The 19,086-nt window shown below is 57.4% G+C and overlaps 9 protein-coding genes across 9 annotated transcripts; 5 read left to right on the forward strand and 4 right to left on the reverse strand.

Moving 5' to 3' along the window:
- Positions 1–352: 352 nt before the first annotated feature.
- Positions 353–1,369, forward strand: E0L32_007500 (uncharacterized protein; the record flags this gene model as incomplete). Its single annotated transcript, XM_031142251.1, has 2 exons — positions 353–779; positions 852–1,369. 2 exons carry the CDS (start codon positions 353–355, stop codon positions 1,367–1,369), a joined length of 945 nt encoding a protein of 314 aa, XP_030993474.1.
- A 291-nt stretch (positions 1,370–1,660) lies between these two features.
- Positions 1,661–2,540, reverse strand: E0L32_007501 (uncharacterized protein; the record flags this gene model as incomplete). Its single annotated transcript, XM_031142252.1, has 3 exons — positions 1,661–1,831; positions 1,902–2,339; positions 2,418–2,540. The coding sequence occupies 3 exons, from the start codon at positions 2,538–2,540 to the stop codon at positions 1,661–1,663; spliced, it is 732 nt and encodes a 243-aa protein (XP_030993475.1).
- A 1,639-nt stretch (positions 2,541–4,179) lies between these two features.
- E0L32_007502 (uncharacterized protein) lies at positions 4,180–5,091 on the forward strand (the record flags this gene model as incomplete). The annotated part of the gene is made up of 2 exons (XM_031142253.1): positions 4,180–4,243; positions 4,331–5,091. 2 exons carry the CDS (start codon positions 4,180–4,182, stop codon positions 5,089–5,091), a joined length of 825 nt encoding a protein of 274 aa, XP_030993476.1.
- Positions 5,092–6,568: 1,477 nt separating this feature from the next.
- Positions 6,569–8,317, forward strand: E0L32_007503 (uncharacterized protein; the record flags this gene model as incomplete). The annotated part of the gene is made up of 1 exon (XM_031142254.1): positions 6,569–8,317. The coding sequence occupies one exon, from the start codon at positions 6,569–6,571 to the stop codon at positions 8,315–8,317; it is 1,749 nt and encodes a 582-aa protein (XP_030993477.1).
- A 285-nt stretch (positions 8,318–8,602) lies between these two features.
- Positions 8,603–10,729, reverse strand: E0L32_007504 (uncharacterized protein; the record flags this gene model as incomplete). Its single annotated transcript, XM_031142256.1, has 1 exon — positions 8,603–10,729. One exon carries the CDS (start codon positions 10,727–10,729, stop codon positions 8,603–8,605), a length of 2,127 nt encoding a protein of 708 aa, XP_030993478.1.
- Positions 10,730–12,335: 1,606 nt separating this feature from the next.
- E0L32_007505 (uncharacterized protein) lies at positions 12,336–12,596 on the forward strand (the record flags this gene model as incomplete). Its single annotated transcript, XM_031142257.1, has 1 exon — positions 12,336–12,596. One exon carries the CDS (start codon positions 12,336–12,338, stop codon positions 12,594–12,596), a length of 261 nt encoding a protein of 86 aa, XP_030993479.1.
- A 2,433-nt stretch (positions 12,597–15,029) lies between these two features.
- E0L32_007506 (uncharacterized protein) lies at positions 15,030–15,650 on the reverse strand (the record flags this gene model as incomplete). Its single annotated transcript, XM_031142258.1, has 1 exon — positions 15,030–15,650. The coding sequence occupies one exon, from the start codon at positions 15,648–15,650 to the stop codon at positions 15,030–15,032; it is 621 nt and encodes a 206-aa protein (XP_030993480.1).
- Positions 15,651–16,146: 496 nt separating this feature from the next.
- On the reverse strand, positions 16,147–16,721 carry E0L32_007507 (uncharacterized protein; the record flags this gene model as incomplete). The annotated part of the gene is made up of 2 exons (XM_031142259.1): positions 16,147–16,414; positions 16,669–16,721. 2 exons carry the CDS (start codon positions 16,719–16,721, stop codon positions 16,147–16,149), a joined length of 321 nt encoding a protein of 106 aa, XP_030993481.1.
- Positions 16,722–17,545: 824 nt separating this feature from the next.
- Positions 17,546–18,896, forward strand: E0L32_007508 (uncharacterized protein; the record flags this gene model as incomplete). Its single annotated transcript, XM_031142260.1, has 2 exons — positions 17,546–18,226; positions 18,294–18,896. The coding sequence occupies 2 exons, from the start codon at positions 17,546–17,548 to the stop codon at positions 18,894–18,896; spliced, it is 1,284 nt and encodes a 427-aa protein (XP_030993482.1).
- Between the last annotated feature and the right edge of the window lie 190 nt (positions 18,897–19,086).

Below are 19,086 nucleotides of genomic sequence, written 5' to 3' on the forward strand. Positions count from 1 at the left end.
AGAACGCCTCCCGCAAATGAGAGACATGTCAAACGCCACGTGAGATTCGTTACATGCATCTCATGTCGAGCAGAGCACGTTCTCGATATGGACGAGAGCTTCGAGAATCCATCGAGTTACCAGCTAGGCGGGTGCTGCTGCGGCACAGGTCCGAACCAGGCTCGGAGCAAAGCCCGCTGTGCGGGATGCAAGATGGCGGCGAGGACACCCAGGGAAAAGGATAAATAGCTGGCCGAGGTCATGAAGATCCTTGCCCATTGGAAGTAACCCTTCCCCTCACTTCTCAACCTCGTGTCCAAGTCTCGGAACAAAGCTGCTCGTGTGCTCTCCTCCCAGCCCAGACAAAGCAAAGATGAAGGCCTCTCTCATGTCCGCGGTCCTCGGCGCCGCTGCTTTCGTGGCCGCCGCCGCCTCCGACGTCAAGACCGTCGATGTCTACACGCGCCTCATGACCTGGAACATCCGCCTGGCTGTCGGCGTCCCCGGCGCGGGCGAGGAGCTGTGGAGCAAGCGCCGGCCCGGGATGCGCGCCGCGCTCAACTACGAGGTCGCCGGGCGCCCGGAGGCGCTGCTCTGCTTCCAGGAGGTCCTCAACTCGCAGCGGCTCGACCTCGCCGAGGACCTCGCGCCGCTCGGTTACAAGCACGTCGGCGTCGGCCGCGACGACGGCGGCTTCAAGGGCGAGTTCTCGCCCATCTTCTACCGCTCCGACGCGTGGGACCTCGAGCAGAACCGCACGTACTGGCTCAGCGAGACGCCTGATGTTCCCTCCAAGGGATGTAAGTTGAATCGCAATATTATAGACGCGCTCGGAAAAGTAGAATCATACTGATTCCTTGTCAACAACATAGGGGACGCCGCTCTGCCCCGCATCGTGACGGTCGCCCAGTTCCGCCACAAGAAGACGGCGGCGCCCTTCATCTACATGTGCACCCACTTCGACCACGTGGGCGAGCAGGCGCGCGTCGAGGCCGGCCGGCTCATCTCCAAGATCGCGGCCGAGTGGTCCGAGAAGTCGACCGAGGGCGGCCGCAAGACGCCCGTCTTCCTCGGCGGCGACCTCAACGTCACGCCCGACAACCAGGCCTACAAGGAGCTCATCGCGCCGGGCAACATGTTTGACGTCAAGCACATCGTGCCCAAGGAGCTGCACCACGGCAACAAGATGACCTACACGGGCTTCAACCTGCCGGCCGACAAGTTCACCGAGATCGACCACATCTTCGTCAAGGACCCCTCGGTGGTCAAGCTGGAGAGCTTCGCCGTCCTGCCTACGTGGTTCGACGACAAGCTGTACATCTCTGACCACCGCCCTGTTGTCGTGGACGTTGTGTTTAAGAGCAACAAGGTCTGCAAGGCCCGCAATTAAGGCTCAGCAGAAGGGAGAAGTGTGCTTTTCGGGGCTTCTAGTTTGATGCATTGCATAGTCCGGTCTTGTACCTAGAAGATAATCACAATATTAAAAAGCATCTCCAAAAACCAGAGGGCAGTTGTTACGAGGGGCGGATTCTGGGGTGCTTAGGTCGTCAGGTGCAAGCCGAAACAACACAATAGTCAAAGCATCTTCTTTAACGATTAAACACCACCTGTTGTATTCATAGGTTTATGCAATAACATGCATAGACTGGCATGAATCCGTATTCAATGCCTTGATCATCGTTTAACGCCTTCGAAAGTACGAGTCGGCAATCTTGGCCGGGCCGGGCTCCTCGTAGCTCTTGAAGCCGTTGCCCCAGATATCGACCTTGATGCCGGGATCCGTAGCCTTGTAGGCGCCCGGCAGGCTCACGCCATCGGGAAGCTGGCTGCCGCTCGAGCTCAGCTTGACTTGCTATAATTTGGCTATTAGCCTCAGTCCATTCGAGAATAGCAAGATAGGAAAAAAAAGAATGCAAACGAACATAGCACGTCATGTAAAACTGCGCGCCGCCGACCTGCGACGCGGTGTGCAGGGCGATGGCCTCGGCGCGCACGAGGTAGTCCCCCGCGGGGAGGTGCGCGGGCACGGTGAAGGTCCTCTTGCCGCAGCCGGCGTTGAGCACGTCGGTGCCCCAGGTCTTGTTGTCGGCGTCGTAGCCGAACTCGTCGACCTTGAACCAGGAGCCGGAGCCGTCGGCGGCGGCGGCGTCGTCGACGCGCGACATGTAGACCATGACGGGGCCGAAGTGGTTGCCGCCGATGGCCTCGGTGGAGCACTTGCGGTCGCCGGGCTGCTGGTGCATCTCGACGGCCATGGTCTTGCCGGCCGTGGCCTCGCAGACGCCGGAGACGCCCTTGGCGCCGCCGACGTTGCAGCGGATGTTGGGCGAGGTCACGTCTGTCACGGGGGAGTTGCTGGGCTGTGCGACGTTGGGAAGTGGTCAGTCAGTTGGTGGTCGAGGGACGGAGAGATTGGCGTTCTGAAGGGAGGCACGTACGGGCAGACGGGCACACTTTGTGTCCTGATCGACACCGTCTACCCAGAGCTGCTGGAAGGTCGCGTGGGCTGCGGCCATGGAGGCAGAGCCGAGGATGGCCGAGGCGATAGCTAGTCCTTTCATGTTGGCAACTAGGGGGGCTGACAGATGGGGAGATCAGGAGACAGGCAAGATGGTCAAGAATGCTGCGTATATCGTTGAGAGCCTGGCCTGCTGAGCGGAATGACAACATAGCCGGACGTTAGGAGTTGGACCTCTTATACTTGTACTCTTCCCTCGCTTCCGCCCTGCATCTTGGCTACAGAGTTGGTCTGGTCGTATCGACATTCATGTGTCGCCAGTATCTGCATGACAACATTCACACTCAACTTGAGAGGTCTGTATAGCACACGCGCCGCATGGTCCGTGATAGGTGGACCATACGTCCACAAGCAGGAAGGCCTCCAACTGGTTGCCAGCCTGGGCAATGGGGCCGCGATGGCCATAGAGCGCAATGCTATAGCCCGAACGGGCTGAAGTACGGAAACCCTTTTGTATTCTGGTCACTACGCGGAGAGACAAGGGATGGGTTCTTTATGCGATCGCCACGATATTAGGATGTGCTGTATGGCTGGGGTGACGAAAACCACGGTTCAAGGCGAGCCGAGAGTGTTTCAGGTAGACAGGTCAACGCAAGAGTCCTTGATAGAATTGATGACTAGCTCCAGCACTCATCTATCTGCCCCGGCGCAACTTGAGGTCTAAGGTCATTAGTTTGCCAGTCGCTTCCAAAGATGCATGCGCGCGGCTTGTCATGCGTCTTCGAGATGAAGTGGCAAATGGCGAAATTGGAACGCGGCTCTTCGCCCAAAAGAGAACGTTCCGGCTGGTCTCTCATACCGGAAAGCTTGTATCGTGCAGCCCGTGTGACAAATACAGAGCGGTGAGTGTGTTCAGGACGCTTGCAAGGCTGACTGTGTTGTTGGATGACTCTACAGGAACAAGCATGTTGAATCGGTTTGGAGTTTGGGGATTGTGCTCGCTGACTCGGTCTTCTCTCTCTCTCTCCCCCTTGTTTACCCCTCAGATTGTTTCTGCGTGTTGTTGTTCACCCCCTGCGTGTTCTGCCTGGATGCAACACAGCAAAAAAAGCAAAGAAAGAGGGCAGCTGACCAGGCCCGAGTGCTTGATGACCTCATTCCACATCAGGCAGGGCTTCCATTCCAGTCTGCGTGAGCGGTCAAGGAGCCGCAGTGCCGTACCGCAGGGGTTTTTGCGGCTTGGGGGCGTTGAAGGTGACGAGTGACGACCAATTGGCGTTGAGTCATTCGCATTCCCCGCGGCCACCGGCGGGCAGGCGCGGCCTAGCTTGCTAGGTACCTAGCTTCAGCTTCTGCGGCAGGAGCGAACGGCGCACATGGCAGCCCCATTTCGCCGGATGCGCTAAAGAACCAAAGAAAGAAAGGAAAAAGATAGGCCAGGCCGGATTGACTCTCTGTTTTGTGCATCACAAACTCTCGAATCCCTTGCTTTTCTCTTGTGCCCTTTGTCTTTGTTCTTCCTCTTCCTGGAGTTTGGTCCTGGATATCTTCTCATCTCAGCCCTTGCCATAGACTTCCTTCCTCATAAGAGTGCACCTTGCGAGCCCCTTCCCTCCCCGCCATCTTCCATCGCAATCTTCAAGTGTGCATCTCTGAACCTCACCGAGTCAGAGTTGTTCACCACTCGCCGAAGCACAATATCACTCTTCAACCGGCGACATAACCCCCAAACGACAGCCACGATGTCCCCTAGCGCTGTCGATCAGAGCGCGAACGGCTCTGGCCCTTCCAAGACTTCGGTACCAGGTATGTCGCGGCCCCGTTGGCGCCCCTCATCTATGGAAAATGTGGACGATGGCTGAGGCTGACCCTTCTCCTTCTACTACTCCCCAGACCCCGGTCTAGTCTTCACCCCCAAGGTCACCGGCGAATGGACGGTAGACAAGGTCACGGCGACGATCCCGACGGGCAAGCCGACCGAGGGCTCGACCTCGCCGCTGCCCTACTTCCACCTGCTGGAGCGCCTCAAGACGACCAAGCGCGAGGGCTGGCGGCGCTTCGACATTGAGCGCGGCGAGTCGATCGCCGACCACATGTACCGCATGTCGCTCATCTCGATGCTGGCCCCGCCCGCGCTGGCCGCCCGGCTCGACCTGCACAAGTGCATGAAGATGTGCCTGATCCACGACATGGCCGAGTCGCTGGTCGGCGACATCACGCCCGTCGACGGCGTGCCCAAGCCGGAGAAGAACCGGCGCGAGGCGGCGACCATGGACTACATCACGCAGAACCTGCTGGGCAACCTGTACGGCGGGGCCACCGGGGTGGGCCAGGACATCCGCGACGTGTGGCAGGAGTACGAGGACTCCAAGACGCTCGACAGCCTGTTCGTGCACGACGTGGACAAGATGGAGCTGCTGCTGCAGATGGTCGAGTACGAGAAGCGCGGCAAGGGCCAGGTCGACCTCGGCGAGTTCGCTTATGTGGCGACCAAGATGGCGCTGCCCGAGTGCAAGGAGTGGGCGGCCGAGGTGCTGCGGGAGCGCGAGGAGTTCTGGGCCGGCAAGGACCACGTCCACGGCGACGCGGGCACGCAGGGCGGCGTGTCGGCCGAGCACAGCCGGATGCAGGACGACTACTACAACCGGGAGTAGAGCATGGCAAGAATGGACGGTTATCGAGTGGGAGCGGCACACCGTCCGTGGAGGAGCGGGGATCAGTCATCACGGAGGGAGGAAGGAAATGAATGCGATTTAGAACCAGACGAAAAGACTGCGAAACAGGCACATGCTTTTAGAGGAGGAATCCATATCCGCAGGGCCGCCTAGAGATTGACTGCAAAGAAGGACGGACGGACGGACGGACGGACGGATGGTGAAGGTGTTCTATTGGGCTTGGTTTGACGGAAAGGAACTTTGGCATTGCGAATTCTTTCTTGGGACAACGAGACACGCGTTGTATGTATGTATGATACCTTATATGGACAGACCTGAGCTGCTTTCACCTCGTGCACAAATGCACGATGAAGGCCTCGAGAGATCTCCATAGCAAGCTTGTAATGCGAATTGACGTTTTGCTAGAAAAAAAAAGAGAACATTCGAGTTGAGCCACTGCGCATCCGCATCTGCCGATCCGCGCCGCTCTCAAAATTAATGAGTGAGCCTGGGCGACTTGGCGGGGCGATTTATTTACCACAGAGTCCCGATTTGGTGAGGACGGGGGGCCTGGCACGGCAACGCGTCTGCGCTGAAGATTGTCGCGGGCCTTCTAATCAAGACCTACCTTAGGTACCTAATCATTGCCAACAAAATAAAATCAAAAGTCGGGCCATAGGATTTCGTCAAGACCCTGCATCCCTGCCTGTCTGTTCAAGGGCACATATTTTGTCCTCTTGCAATCAATCGAGCCTCCGACTTCTCTGGATTGCGTCCCGATCACGAAGAAGCTGTCCAGGTTCTTGCGCGCGCGTGCATGAAAATACTACGTCACGCACCGGGCGCGCATCTTGCTCGATTACCGATCGCCAGACCGCGTGGCAAAAGAGGACTTGTCGCAAACCTCGGGAAACCCAGGGCCTGTGCCAGGTTTCTGACTCTCTTCACGACACTGAAAGATCCGTCGGCGCCCAGTACTTACCCACCAGATCGTTGTAACGAAAGCCTGCGACCCGAGCAGGGCTGATTCGTGGGGGGCGCTCCTTCCAGGCAACACCAGGTTGACATCGAGGCTTATGCACGGTCGGCAGTAGCCGTAGCTCGAAACCCCGAGAGAGAGAGAGAGAGAGAGCTTGTGCGATCACGAGCCCACCCCCTCGTCCCCGCGTCCGTCGCGCATACGGCACGCACACCCCATCCCATCGCAGACCTGCGTCCCCCCTAGATTTACGACGGCCAGACACGAGCACACACTGCCATGCGCTGAGGTTTGCTCGTCGATTGCCGCGAAGCTTGTAGCATTCGATATCCCCGGTCCGAGCTATCAGACATAACATACCATACCTGTGACGCAGCCATCAACCAAAAGCCACGAGGCTAGGCTCGGCCCTCTCCCGCCGCCATCCGGATCCAGACCTGGACAATTTCCCGATAGCGAGATACCACGTCCCCCATCGCGCGCGCGATAGCCATCACGATGTCGTACTCGTCGCAGTTCCACATGCCCGGAGCCTACCACTTCGAGGCCAACCCTGCCTCCACCTCGGGCGGCCCTGGCCTCAACGCCGGCATCTTCCGCCCGCCCATGTCCCCCTCCGCCTCGAGCTCCGTCCTCAACCTGGCCAAGTCCACCGGCAGCCTCTGCTCCGACGTCTCCATGGCCAACAACAACAACACGCCCTCGGCCCACGCCAACGCCAAGAGGAAACGCGCGAGGGACGACCCGCGCAGGGAGTCGACGCCCCTGGCCGCGGACTGGACCGCCGCGGACCTCAGCGCCACCGCCTACGACGCCGAGACGCCCCTGGAGAGGAACGGCGACCGCCCACCGCGGTACGTGCTTGCGGGACAGATCGAGACGCCGGGCGCGCGGACATTTAACCCCCTGGACGCAAACATGGACGACAGCGTCTACTCGGACGTCGACTACCGCCGGGCCCTGGGGTCGAAGAAACCACACCCCCGGGACCCCGAGACGCCGGGAGTGAACGGAACGGCAGGAGGAGGGCGCGACCTCGGCGCGACGCCGCAGACCCCCCAGTCGCAGGGCTGGGGCAGCTTCGCCTTCACGGTCGTCGGCAAGGTGTGGGACTTTTGCAAGGGCGGCGCGTTTAGGGGGTTCTACGCCGGCGGAGGCAAAGGGTACGAGTGGAAGGGCGGCGACTCGACCCCGCCGCACGCTGCTGCCGCGGCGGCGGACGGCGAGGACAGTCACGACCCCCCCTGGGGCAGCGCGAGCGATCTGCCCGTCGGGCTCAACACGCCCGGCGCGTTCCCGGGCGCTCACTACGCGCCGACCCCGGAATACCGCGACTGCTCGAGCCCGCCGGCGTCGACGCCCCGGCCTGCCGCTAAGCGCCGGCAGATCAGCGAGAACGGAGACGAGCTCCGCAAGAACTGGGTCATGGTGTCGGAAGACGACAACGACGACGAAGCCCACCCGCCACCGCCGCAACAACAGCAACAGCAGCACCTGCGGCCCGTGGCGGCCTCCAGGGCGGAGAAGAAGCGGCCGTCGCTGGCGCCGCAGCCCCGTCCCTCGAGCCGACAGCAGGCGAGACCGGCCGGCCCGATGCGCAGGATCAGCATCCCCGTGTCGAGGCTCGGCGGCGGCGGCACGCCCAACGCGCCGCCGTCCGGCTGGCGGATGCCCTCGTCGCGGATATCGCACGCCGGGTCGCCGGGCCTGACGGCACGGGAGCCCGCCAGCTTCGCCCCGCCCAGGTCGCCCGTCGCGGCATCGCCGTCGCCGTCGCGCAGGACCTTCAGCCCCGCCGCTCTCACCAGCAGCAGCAGCAGGATACCCATGTCCTCGGGACGCGGCGGCGCCGGGTCGCACAGCAGCGCCAACCCCTTTGCGCCGCCGCGGGGCTGCTCGGCGTCTCCGAGGCCCAGCAGCCGGCAGAGCTCCATGCCTTCTCCGTCCTTCGGGTCGTCGGGGACGCCTGGCGGCGGCGGCGGCCACAGGCGGGCGGCGTCGACGGCGGGCGCGCGGAGGGCCGATGCCGCCGACCCCGTCTCCAACAGCCCGCGGCTCGACGCCGAGGCGCAACGGCTGGCGGCGCGCAAGAGGGCCGTGGAAAGAGACACGGACGCCCGCATGGACGCGTTCAGCGCGCGACTGCGGGACATGATCAGGCAAGGCAAGGAGGCCCTGGGGACGACGGTCGAGGTCGACGGGACGGCCGAAGATGGCGGGGATGAAGGCTGGTTGGATGATGAGTGATGATGACAACTGACGGATTATGGAATCGAAGAGGGGGAAAAAAAAATGAGGTTGTACGCGTTGTTGATTTACGGTCCCATGTGTGGATACTCACATCCCTATCCTGTGTGTGGTGGTGACGCTGGGCATGGGATCCAAAGATGTATTTGTCGAGAGTGATGCCACCAGTACCTTCTTTTCTTGTACTTCTTTTATGATACCAATTTCCTCTTATTAAAGCTACGCTTGATCGCTTCTAGGCATAATATCTAGCCTCTGTTCGCTGTGGCGCTGTGAAATACAAATTCATCCATCATTCATGGAAAAAATCGACTTGGGTTCTCCATCATTCTCCGCCGTGACCTCTTCATCCTTGGTCTCATGATCATGATCATCTTTCCTCCGCGGTTGGCGCTTAGAATTGGCTTTCCTCGCACACTTCACGCCCCCATCACCACACGGCTTCCCGCGGTCCTCGCACTCGTCACAGTGCACTCCGCAGAGGTACCGGTCGCAGCCCTCGACCCGGCACCCCGGCTGCCACCCGCAGTATTGGCCCAGGTGCGCCCCGCCGCACCGGCACCGCATTTGCCGGCACTCGTGCCCGCTGTGCCCGCGGATGCCGCACATGCAGCACCGCACCTTGCACGTCATGGCCCTGTGGCGCGTGGCCCTGACCGCCGCCCCCGCCCCCGCTCCTGTATCCTTCCCCTTCCCTTTCTTGTCGCCATCCGCCGTCGTGGTGATGGGCGGACACCGCGCGCACGGGACCGGGCACGCCTTGGCGCGGTGGTATGTCGGGAACGGTGCGCACTTGCACCGGTTGACTTTGGCGACGAGGCACGCCGGGGCTGTGTGCGGGCGCGGGTGGAGCGCCTGCGCCCTGCCCCAACCGTGCAAGTCCTCCGGGTCGCATCCGAGCTCGGGCGTATCAGCCGTGGCAGGGTTGGGCGCGCCGCAAAAGCCGCACCGGCGGAGGCAGGCGGCGGTCGGGTGCGGCCGGTCGGGGGAGGCGCAGTTTTCGCACGGCGGGCGGCGGTCTAGAGGTGCGGAGTCGCGCCAGCGTTGCCTCAAGGCGTACTTGGCCTTGAGCATTTCGTCTGTGATCACGCTGTGATGATTTTCGCAGAGGGTGCACCATGCGGGAGTGTGGAGGTAGTCACGAGTGTCCGGATGGCGGGGCCTCATCAGGAACGGGCGCCATCGTCTGTTGGTTGCGCTGCTGTGCTCTGTGGGGTTGGTAATTGATGTAGAGTCAGTATCCGCACAGTCTGCTGCATCCCGTGGCTCGAGGGCGCAAAAGTCTGGCGCCGTTTGGACAAACATGTCGGCGATGCGCCGGCGGCTGAGGCTGCGGGGCCGGGCGGCGCGGCGGTCGAGCTCGGAAAGCGGCAGGCGGCGGAAAATGATCTGTAGCTGGGGTCGCCCCGACGCGTTGCGCTCATGATGCCACGGGAGGTGTGCGACGCCGAAACTCTTCAAATCCGGACAGCTGGCTCGGCGGTGCCGGTGCCGGGGCCGACCCTCGTCGGTCGCCCACTCTTCTGGACGGTGGAGCGGCCGTCCGCGCCGGTGCTCGGCAAGGGGTAGAGTAAGCCACTCTTGCGATCTGGTCCAGAATGACCTCGTGCTCTCCGTGCGGTGGACGGGCGCGAGCATAAAGGGCATGACCACGTCGTACAGCTCACTGGAGCAGGGTGACATTGTCGCGCCCATGTTGGCGAGGTAGCGGTCGCGGACCTGCGGATGTTTACACTGGCGGTCAAAGGACTGCCGGAGCATGGGCAGGAAGGCGTCCCCGTCGAAGAGGCGGCCCGGGTTCCGGGCGTCGGCGAGGTCCTGCGCCGCCTGCAGGTGTGCCGTGTGCTCTGCGCGGAAGACCTTCCTCTCAGTCTCGAGCTGGTGCTGGAGGCAGCGGCGGTAGTTGCGCTCCCTCGAACGGTGTGGGGCATCGTGGGCGCAGGGCCGCGGAGGCGGCGGGCGGGTCTGCTCGATCCAGAGCTTGAAGGCCGGGTCGCTCGTCTCGAGGAAATGCCGCTGCACGAGGTCGAGCACGAGGTCGCCCACCGATGGGTGGCCGGCCGCGTCGAGCGCGCTTACGTTCTCCTCTCGGATGGGCTCCAGAGGGTGGGCGGTGTAGAGCAGCATGCGCAGGATCTCCACGTCGTTGCCGAGGGCCTTGTCCTCAGTCTTGACGGGGTTGAAGCAGGCCGGGCAGCGAGCGGGCCGGGTGTAGACGCTCGCGCGGCAGCGTTTCGGGGCCATGAAGTCTCGCATGACGCGGTTCGCGATCACGTCGCGGCCCGTCAGTCGCTGGTGGCTGTACTCGTGGACAGCGAGACGGCCGCAGTCGAGCGGATAGTGCCGGACATGGTCACGGCCAGGATCGCGGTCGGACTGGGATTTCTCGCTGTCTTCGGCTCGGCCTGCCATCGTGGAGATAGAATGTATCAATCCAGTCCAGAAGACTATGGCGTGATTGCCTGTGGTAAGAATGCGAAGCCCGTCAGCCTGGAGGTCTCATAGCTTCTCCAGCGATCGGCGGCACGGACAATGGGAAAGATATGGAATGCCGGGCCACGGGCAGCAATGTCTTCATAAGCAAGTGAAGAACCGCGTTCCCCCACGTTGTTCCGGTTGTGTTTGTTGTTATTGCTTTAGTCGCGTGGCGGTATTCTGGTGCAGTAGTGGCAGTCGCTGCCTAGGCAGGCCCGACATCAAAAGTCAGCCTCAACTTGGAAGGAGGCCCCGCTGTATGATGGTTGTGAGAAGGTGCTACCGGTGCAATGGCAAGGGCCAATACAGGAAAGAGCCCGCTCACAGTCATCCAGAGCTCATTGCCAGATTGGGGTGACCGCAGTTACCCCGGCAGAGATGAAACAGTGCGAGTTGAAGTTCGGTTGTAATTTTTGTTGACCAACTTGACGGGCTTGCATGTCGTCGAGCAGGCCTCCTGTATGCGAGGCATGTATGCGAAGCAGTGCACAGCCCCTGTGACGGCCGTGGCTTATCGCGTTCGCTTCTCTTGGAAACATGCTCCTCCTAGTCGGGTAACAGTAGCGATGGCAGTAGCAGATGTGGAAAGGAAAATAAAGAAGGACAAAAAGAAAGGCAATGAGCGCATCATTCTGGCAAATCATCAGGTCATTGTAGACTGGGCGGGCGATGACTGAGGTGAAAGCAAAAAATGATTTCGTCCAGGCTCGAACTGGAGACCTTCAGTGGTCACTGGGATGTACCCATGTTAGACTGATGTGATAACCAACTACACCACGAAACCGGATTGAGTGAGCTGGTGGGTTCTTTTGTTATGGAGCCTACACCAATGTGGGCTTGCCCTTCACAACATTCCACATGGCACCACCACACCCAGTTCCTCTTTGCAAAGTGGTGACTATCAGACCATCTGCCACTGATTTGGCCCTCCGATCCACAGAAACTGGAGTCCTGTCGCGGTATTTTCGTCCCAAACTACTTGCACATCCTACCATGCTCCGTACAGTCCGTGACAAAGCTCCCACCTGGCGAGAGGGTGACCGTGGGCTGAAACATCGTCCCTCAAGCTAGCAACGAGGCCCCCCGGAGCACTGCCCCATAAAATCGCCGGCCGAAGATCCTCAAACACCAAACCACCCCCTGCGAAGATCCCCCGTGTTCCAAGTATGGTGATGGAGGTACGACCAGCCACGCACGCAGAGGGGCCAGACTAGCCAGAGTCGACAATGGGACTTCATCGTGAGACGTTGGAAATGTGGATACGTCTGGCTGCTCCCGTGCTGTGATGGCCAGCCCGTGCCGCATCCTTCAGGGGCAGAGGCATCATGTGCTGGGCATCTTCCACATAAAGACGGCTCTATCCCTTCGAGCGACATATTCTCCTCTTTCTCATGATCTGCGCCGTGGATCATCGCGCATCAACCAGCGATCCTCTTCATTCCCAATCATCTCCGCTCTTCCTTCAGTCTTTCGGGGCTCAGCAAATACAAAACTCTCTTCCTCGGCTCACCCTCCCGTCTTTTCCAAACACCCAAAGGCAGCCATGCAGATGCTACTAGTCACCCTCCTGCTCACCATGGGCTCCGTCATGGCCGCTCCCACGTCGTCGGATGCGCAGGACCTCGACATCAGGCAATCATCGGACTCGCCGTCTCTCAGCCAGGTCCTCGAAAACCACTTGCCGGAAGACGCGACGCGCGAACGTCGGGCTGCTCCTACCGAGGATCCCAACATATGTTATGCCAACTGCATGATTGCCGGCGGCACGGATTGGAAGTGCATTTGCAGCTGCGTACAGTGCTAAGCACCAGAGATGCATCGGGAGAGAGAAGAGAGAAAAGCACAGGAAGAGATTTGCTGGCCTTGCGGAGCGGATGATGTACAGACAACTTGACGGCGGGATCATGTCAAGCAAATAAAAACCTTACACGTGATACCCCAAACGGAGATGGACAGTACTGGTACAGGAGAGATGGCCTTACTTTGTTGTCTCTCCTTCACAAAACGAACAATGGAAAATCTTGAGGATTCTATCATCTTATTATCCAGCAGAACTTGATTGACCATCAGAGACTCTCACCTGATGCGGAAGTTGTTTATACCAAACATGCCGTGTTTATCGCAACGCCATGTCACACCTCAGGAATGAACCTACAGAGGTGTTGTAAGATGGGCATCGTGGTGATGTCCGCACACCACACTGCACTGGAGATGCTGGGCCTCAAGCTCATCCATCGTACTGGAGCCCCTTTGACTAAGTTCTTCAATAGTAAGAATCACCATCCTTGTCGACTGTCAAGACGTGCTGGACCTCCTTGACACGGTGGACGAGAACGTTGTGTCCCTTTTACTGATGCTCTGCTGGAAATTCTTGATTGTGCAGAAAAACAAATGGTGTAAACTCTATGTGTTATGTCATGTATATACCATAGGAATATACTTCGTCCTCCACGAGGCAAGCTCAGGTAAAAATCGAGTGACATGCAAGTGGTTGTCTTGGATACTAAGGGGATACCCTCTTATAGAGAACACTTTAAGATAAAACTATAAAAATAGAAAAGAAGAATAAAAAGAAAAAGGGAAAGAACAAGGCTTTTGACATCTAATCTATCTCGCCTAATGTAGGAAAAGTTGCAAGGGTTGGGTTTCAATAAATCTTAGGCCTGGTCTTCCCATTGTCTAGTCCATGACCTTAATGAGAACCTTGCTATGCATGCTGTAATTGATATCATCAGTATCGCCATTTGAACCCTGACTTATGCATACACCGAATTTCTTCATCACCAGAACTGCTCATTCTGAGAGTCAATTATACCCAAGAGCTATCGAACGATGCTGAAGCGTGCGGGGCATTGATCTCGTCTCATCAGTCTTGTTCTAGTGTAAACAACTCTGAACGCGAGGAATAGTGCAGGAGACAGCTGTACATATCGGTACAACCTCCCTTATCTTCCTCGTCGCGGAACTGGAGTACATCCTTGATCCGAGTTGAATAGCGTTGTAGAAGGCAGGAGGGCGGCTCCTCAATACTCGAGAAGCTTAGGCGATCCTCATCCGAATCAAACGAACTTAAAAGTGAGCAATGATATGTCTCGGTGTAGAACGAGCACCGAGACCTCTGTGACGATGCCTGGCGGTTTACACCAGTATGGATAAGCTCGTTAGCCAATAATGTAGAGTACTCCCAGACCGCGGCTGAGCTTGCTCGAACAGGCATTGCACTGCTCTGTACGAACTTTGTCAAAGAACAAGTAGTAAGTAAATAGGGCGTAGAGGTTCAGCTAGCGGTATTAGGAGTGGGAAGAATTGACTCGCAGGATAGGTCTGGCACCCCAAGCTTGGTACACAGCTAATTATCTAGGAGTTAGTGAATAGACATGTATTTTGTCTCCTCACAATCTCGTACCCGATGTGGGTGTCAGAGGATCGTGTACCAGCCAGAATTGTTTCCGATAGTCGAAGAGCATCAGGAGGGTGGCGACTGATCTCTTGCAGACCTCATACTCAATATTGTATCGCAGCCGCGCAATAACACTGAAAAGGCATGACTGGGTACTCTCCACCAAAAGTACCGAGACAGTCACTATGGTGTATTCCAATCGCAATATTCCTGCCGCAGTGCGGCTCTGGTGCGGGCGACCTGGTGAGGCGGTCTGGACCTGAAGTAGGCCCCTCATTCGATCTGAGAGTTATCGCTATCCTTGGTAAGCTCGAAGCAGATGATGCCTTCCTCGAGGTTGATGAATTTGAAAGAATTCCCGGGATCGCGGCTTGCCGGAAGGCCAGCCTAGGCCGCCCTGGAAGCCTCAGAATCATTGACCTCCGCTAGGCGCTGTCGGGTAAGATAGGCTGAGTCGTCATCACCCCCGGGAGGAGGTCCAATGCGAAGGTGAAAGTCCACGTTGGTGGGATGTCGAGACCGTATTTTAGCCGGGAGTCTCGGGCGGCATCTGAGGCGGCGCGGAGTCATGAGAAGGAGAAGCTATTCCTCTTATCATGACCTGGAAGCTTGAAGCCATGGACTCAATTCAGTGACGATGACGATTCCTGTAGGCAGTGTTGAGGAGCTTGCTATCCGGTGGAAGAGAAAGCCGCGATTCACCGTCCAAGTGAGGGCCAGATCAATGGACGGGCTGCTGACAAAACCAATGACCCCCCCCTCAATACCAGATGGGGCCATGATTTGATTCGTTTTTAGATAGTGGGATAGCCCTTATGGGTTTCAGGGGAAGGATATTCATTGCTTGCTTTCAGGTATCTCCTGATGAATTCCCGCCAACTTTTCCGGCCGCAAAGAATTCGAGCCCGAGGGTTCATGCATTGCGTCTCCCACATCTGTCGCCATTTCCCGCTCTGCTGCTGGGGGTTTCCAGGGGTCTGTTTCTTTGGAATCACCCTCATTTTCCCGATCCATATAGGCATTATAGACTCCAAGCCGCGACCTGATAGCTTCTCTCAGCTGGGTGATATGCGAAGAGTCGAAGTCCAGGTTTCGCACAGCGAGCAGCGAGTCGGCAATGTCGTCTGCGACCCCACCGTGCGACTGGATCTGACGGAAGAAGGTTATGAAGTCTGCCTGCTTCAGGGAATTCTCCTCTGATATTATTTTCGACCTTTCTTTGAACCTCGTCGGTCTTGGGCCTGGCCCAATACTGCTTGAGCAGCTCATCTTGCGCTTCTGTCCATAATGATGTCCCGGATTGTTCCAGTGGATGCGTAGATACGTGAACAACTCGATAATGCGCTGCCAGTCCTCCTTGCTGAAGCCGAGATAACGGTTTAGCAGGCCATCGTGTGCCTTCTTGCCGCAATGGGCCTCTAGTTCGTCTTTGGATCGGGTGTCGCAACGGAAACGCATGGTATGCGTGGCGTCGACGTCAAAGGTGTCGAACAAGCTTTCCTCGTCTTCTTCGACCGGAGTTCTCTCGTACGAACTTGCTCAGCTTGCCTGGGCCCATCCCCTGTCAAAATCTATACCGTCAGTCATTCGTCCCAAGACCGGTAGACAAGGGGAGTAATGTGGCGACCAAGTTGGCTGTGAGCAGCCATCAGACGACGCAGACGGATGTCGGGAGAATCGATCCTGTCATCAAGTAAAACGTTGTCCTTGACAAGAGCTGTTCGAAACATCAGCAGACCGTTTCGGAAATTGTAGATCGACTCAACTAGTGTCGTAACGTACAGGTTCCTCGGGGGGCACAGTGATCATGCGGAAAGGTATGTCCTAAAGGAAAGCTGCATGTGGACTTCCCAAGGCACCCGCTCTATTCGGCAAACGAGGCAAGCGCGCCCTGTGATCTGGATAGCCGGGAACGGAACCGCTTGTCAGGGACCAATTGCGGCCCAGTGTAGACCTAGTGCTTGCGGCGTTTCATGCCAGTGAAGCCGCGTGTTCCAAAGCGTCGCTTTCGACCCTCACGAACACCCTGCTCCTCTTCGTACTTCTCGTCCTCCTCGTAATCATCGTGACTGCCGCTTCCGCTAATACCCGTTCCCTCCTGAGAGGCGGCGTCTTCGGGGATATCAAATTGCTTCGAGGTGGTTGCCTTCTTGGTGGCGGTAGCCTCCTTGATAATCGTGGACGGCTTGCGCGGCGAACTCGCAGACTGCTTCACCTCTGGGCTGAGGGCGTCCTAGGTTTTGATGCCACGAGGCGAGTTGGCGCTGTCGACAGCGCCAAGACCAGCAAAGTTGGCGAGTCCTGCCAATGCCCCGGGTGGCTGGTTCCAAGAGAGCCCGCTCTTTGGAATCGGAAACCTTGACCTTGATGGTTCTCCCTTCCATGTACAACCCGCTGCGAACTTCTTCAGGACTTCGGTCATATTTTCGCCCCTTCTTTCAACCGATCCAGTTTCAGGCTGACAGGAAGCATTCACCAGCTCTTTCCCTGAATTCTGTGGGAAGTGGGCCCAAGTTCAGCTAGAGCCATGGCAGACGAGGCAGGATCTGTATTGAGTCATTCTGTAGTGCGGTCCAGGGGTCAGTTTCGCCAGCCGTCTTGAGGTAATTCTTGTTGGCGCCCTCTGTAAATGTGTAAGGTTTTTGGAAGCAGGGCCGGCCTTCAAATATGTGCCCTTGCTGCTCTCTGCCATGCTGGAAGCCTAGTGACCGAGGATGGGTCTTGGAAGGAACGAAGAGGAGTGGAGATGAGTTCAGGTTGTCGCCTGAAGCTTGATGGCCGAGAGGAGAGTCTAGAGTGACAAGAGTTTAAATCTCAGAGCGACCCAAACATGAGAGTAGAGTGACGAAATAGTGATGAGCGCGGCCAGGTGCAAGCAGAGCTGAGTTGGGAAACGCAAAAAAAGAATGTGGGACAAGGGAGGTGGGTTGGGGGGTTTGTCGTTGGAAGAAAGCGCAGAGGCGCATCTCAAAGAGGAGATGGCTGCTTGAATAGGGATACGATGACATGGGTTGGCCGTCTATTTGCCTGGACTAAGCAAGTCCGAACCACTGTTAGGCATTCAGGGATGTTGGCCACCTCAGCCTGTGGTGACTTTGGCCCAGGCAAACTTTTGCCTAGTCTTCCATTGCGCCTTATGTTCCTTTGTAGATCGTCTATTCTCGCTGTTTTACTTCCTTGTGACTTACTTATTGTTTGTCCGATACTCGTCGAGACTATCCGATCAGTGCCGCACGTAAACTCTACATAGTCGCGCTCCCGCAGACAAGTCCAAAGGAGCAAGGCAGCCTCTCGTCGTATTCGTCCCGAAAGAAACACACCATCCTTCTCCTGTACTTCACTCACAGGAAGCAATGGGAGGAGCAGAGTGCCCGCCACTATCCGATGATGCCATCTCCCCTATTCCAGAAACATGCCGACTTCAGGCCACACGACGGAAACCCTTTTGTGAAGTGGTTGGCGGTTCTGCCTGGGATTCGGAAACGACTCTTGTCTCGTCCGATACGCACGGAGAGGCAGGCGGCAGACTCGGAACGCAGAGGCCAGTAGGGAGACCCGTCTACACATGCGATAGGAACGTGCTTGGGCTAACAAAAATGAAGTTCCCTTCCAGGAAGGTTGCGTTAGTCATTCTGAGCTCTGCGATATGGTGCCTCGTCGCAATGCCCGCACTGATGTTTTGGGGCCTGTCGCCATGTTCGTGGTCCATCACTTCCTACATCTACGGTGCACGATGCGACCTCTGGAGCTCGAATTACCTGCGGTATCGCGTCTTGGAAGACAAATACCCGCTGAATATTTCCGCGCCTTGCTGCTCGTGGCATACCGTTATGGCTGGAAGCCATGATGTGGGCTACCTTCACGTCTTCCAGTATGCAGACACCGTGGCCCTGAGCGAGGCCCTCAGAGACGTCCAGAAGGGGGCAATAGAAGGCAATAAAACAAATCCCTCGGAACCTTCCTGGGTCCCGGGACTGAAGGCTCTTGCGGCAGCAGTTCAATTCTCTGACCTTCGCTTCTCGACTGAATTCCTGGTGGGCTACACCTGGTTCGAGAGAATCATGCCTGAAGCCCATCGGAGCCTACTTGATCGCTTCGCAGAGGCTCAATTCCTACTCAAAGTCGCGAAAGTTCTTTGCGAACCTTCTGCACAGCCTTGTCGTGGCAGAACGCCAGTTCGCTCTGACAGCAAACACGACCAAAGAAGCGGACAGATATCGGGAGACTTACGGACTTGTACATCATCACTGCATCGAGTTCTTTGACCAAATGAAGGAGATCCTGTCAAGGCTGTCTAGTTCAACTCGTCCGGGAGGCCACAAAACGGAGCTTTTGGACATGCCATTTCATGAAATGGGCTCATTCATGGAACGGAATGGCAAAACATACGCAGAAAAGGCCCAAACAGATTGGCGCGTGCCCCCAAAAGGGAAAGAGCAGATCAGAGATATCCAGCCACTCTACGAGCCTCTCATAGAGGCTATTGCGTCCCGCGAAAGGTATCGCGCCCTGTTGGACAACATGTGGGCCAGAGCACTGAATGCGGAGGAAGAGTGGCAGAAGATAGAGCAGCAATTCTACAAAAGGACCGCAATGCATCGGGTTGAACACTCCTTGGAGTTCATTCTTGATCTCCGCTTATTTGTAGGGGATATAATTCAAAGACTGGAGGACATCCTCGAACCCGAGAAGACTACGCATTGACAGCGGATCAGGATTGTCGCAATTTTGTTCTCACAGAGCCTATTGTTTTAGATCCGATTAATTCGGACTGCCTGTATGGATAAACCACCTTTGGTTGTTTTGGTACCAGTAGATGTATTTCAATTTTCAGGTCTTTCTCATCTGTATAGCATGGTTTTGAAAGAGTGGTATTACCACAGATGACCGAGAT

This window comes from Thyridium curvatum (genome assembly GCF_004353045.1).
Source record: "Thyridium curvatum strain D216 chromosome Unknown NODE_46_length_333320_cov_79.933738, whole genome shotgun sequence".
Classification (NCBI taxonomy): domain Eukaryota; kingdom Fungi; phylum Ascomycota; class Sordariomycetes; order Thyridiales; family Thyridiaceae; genus Thyridium; species Thyridium curvatum.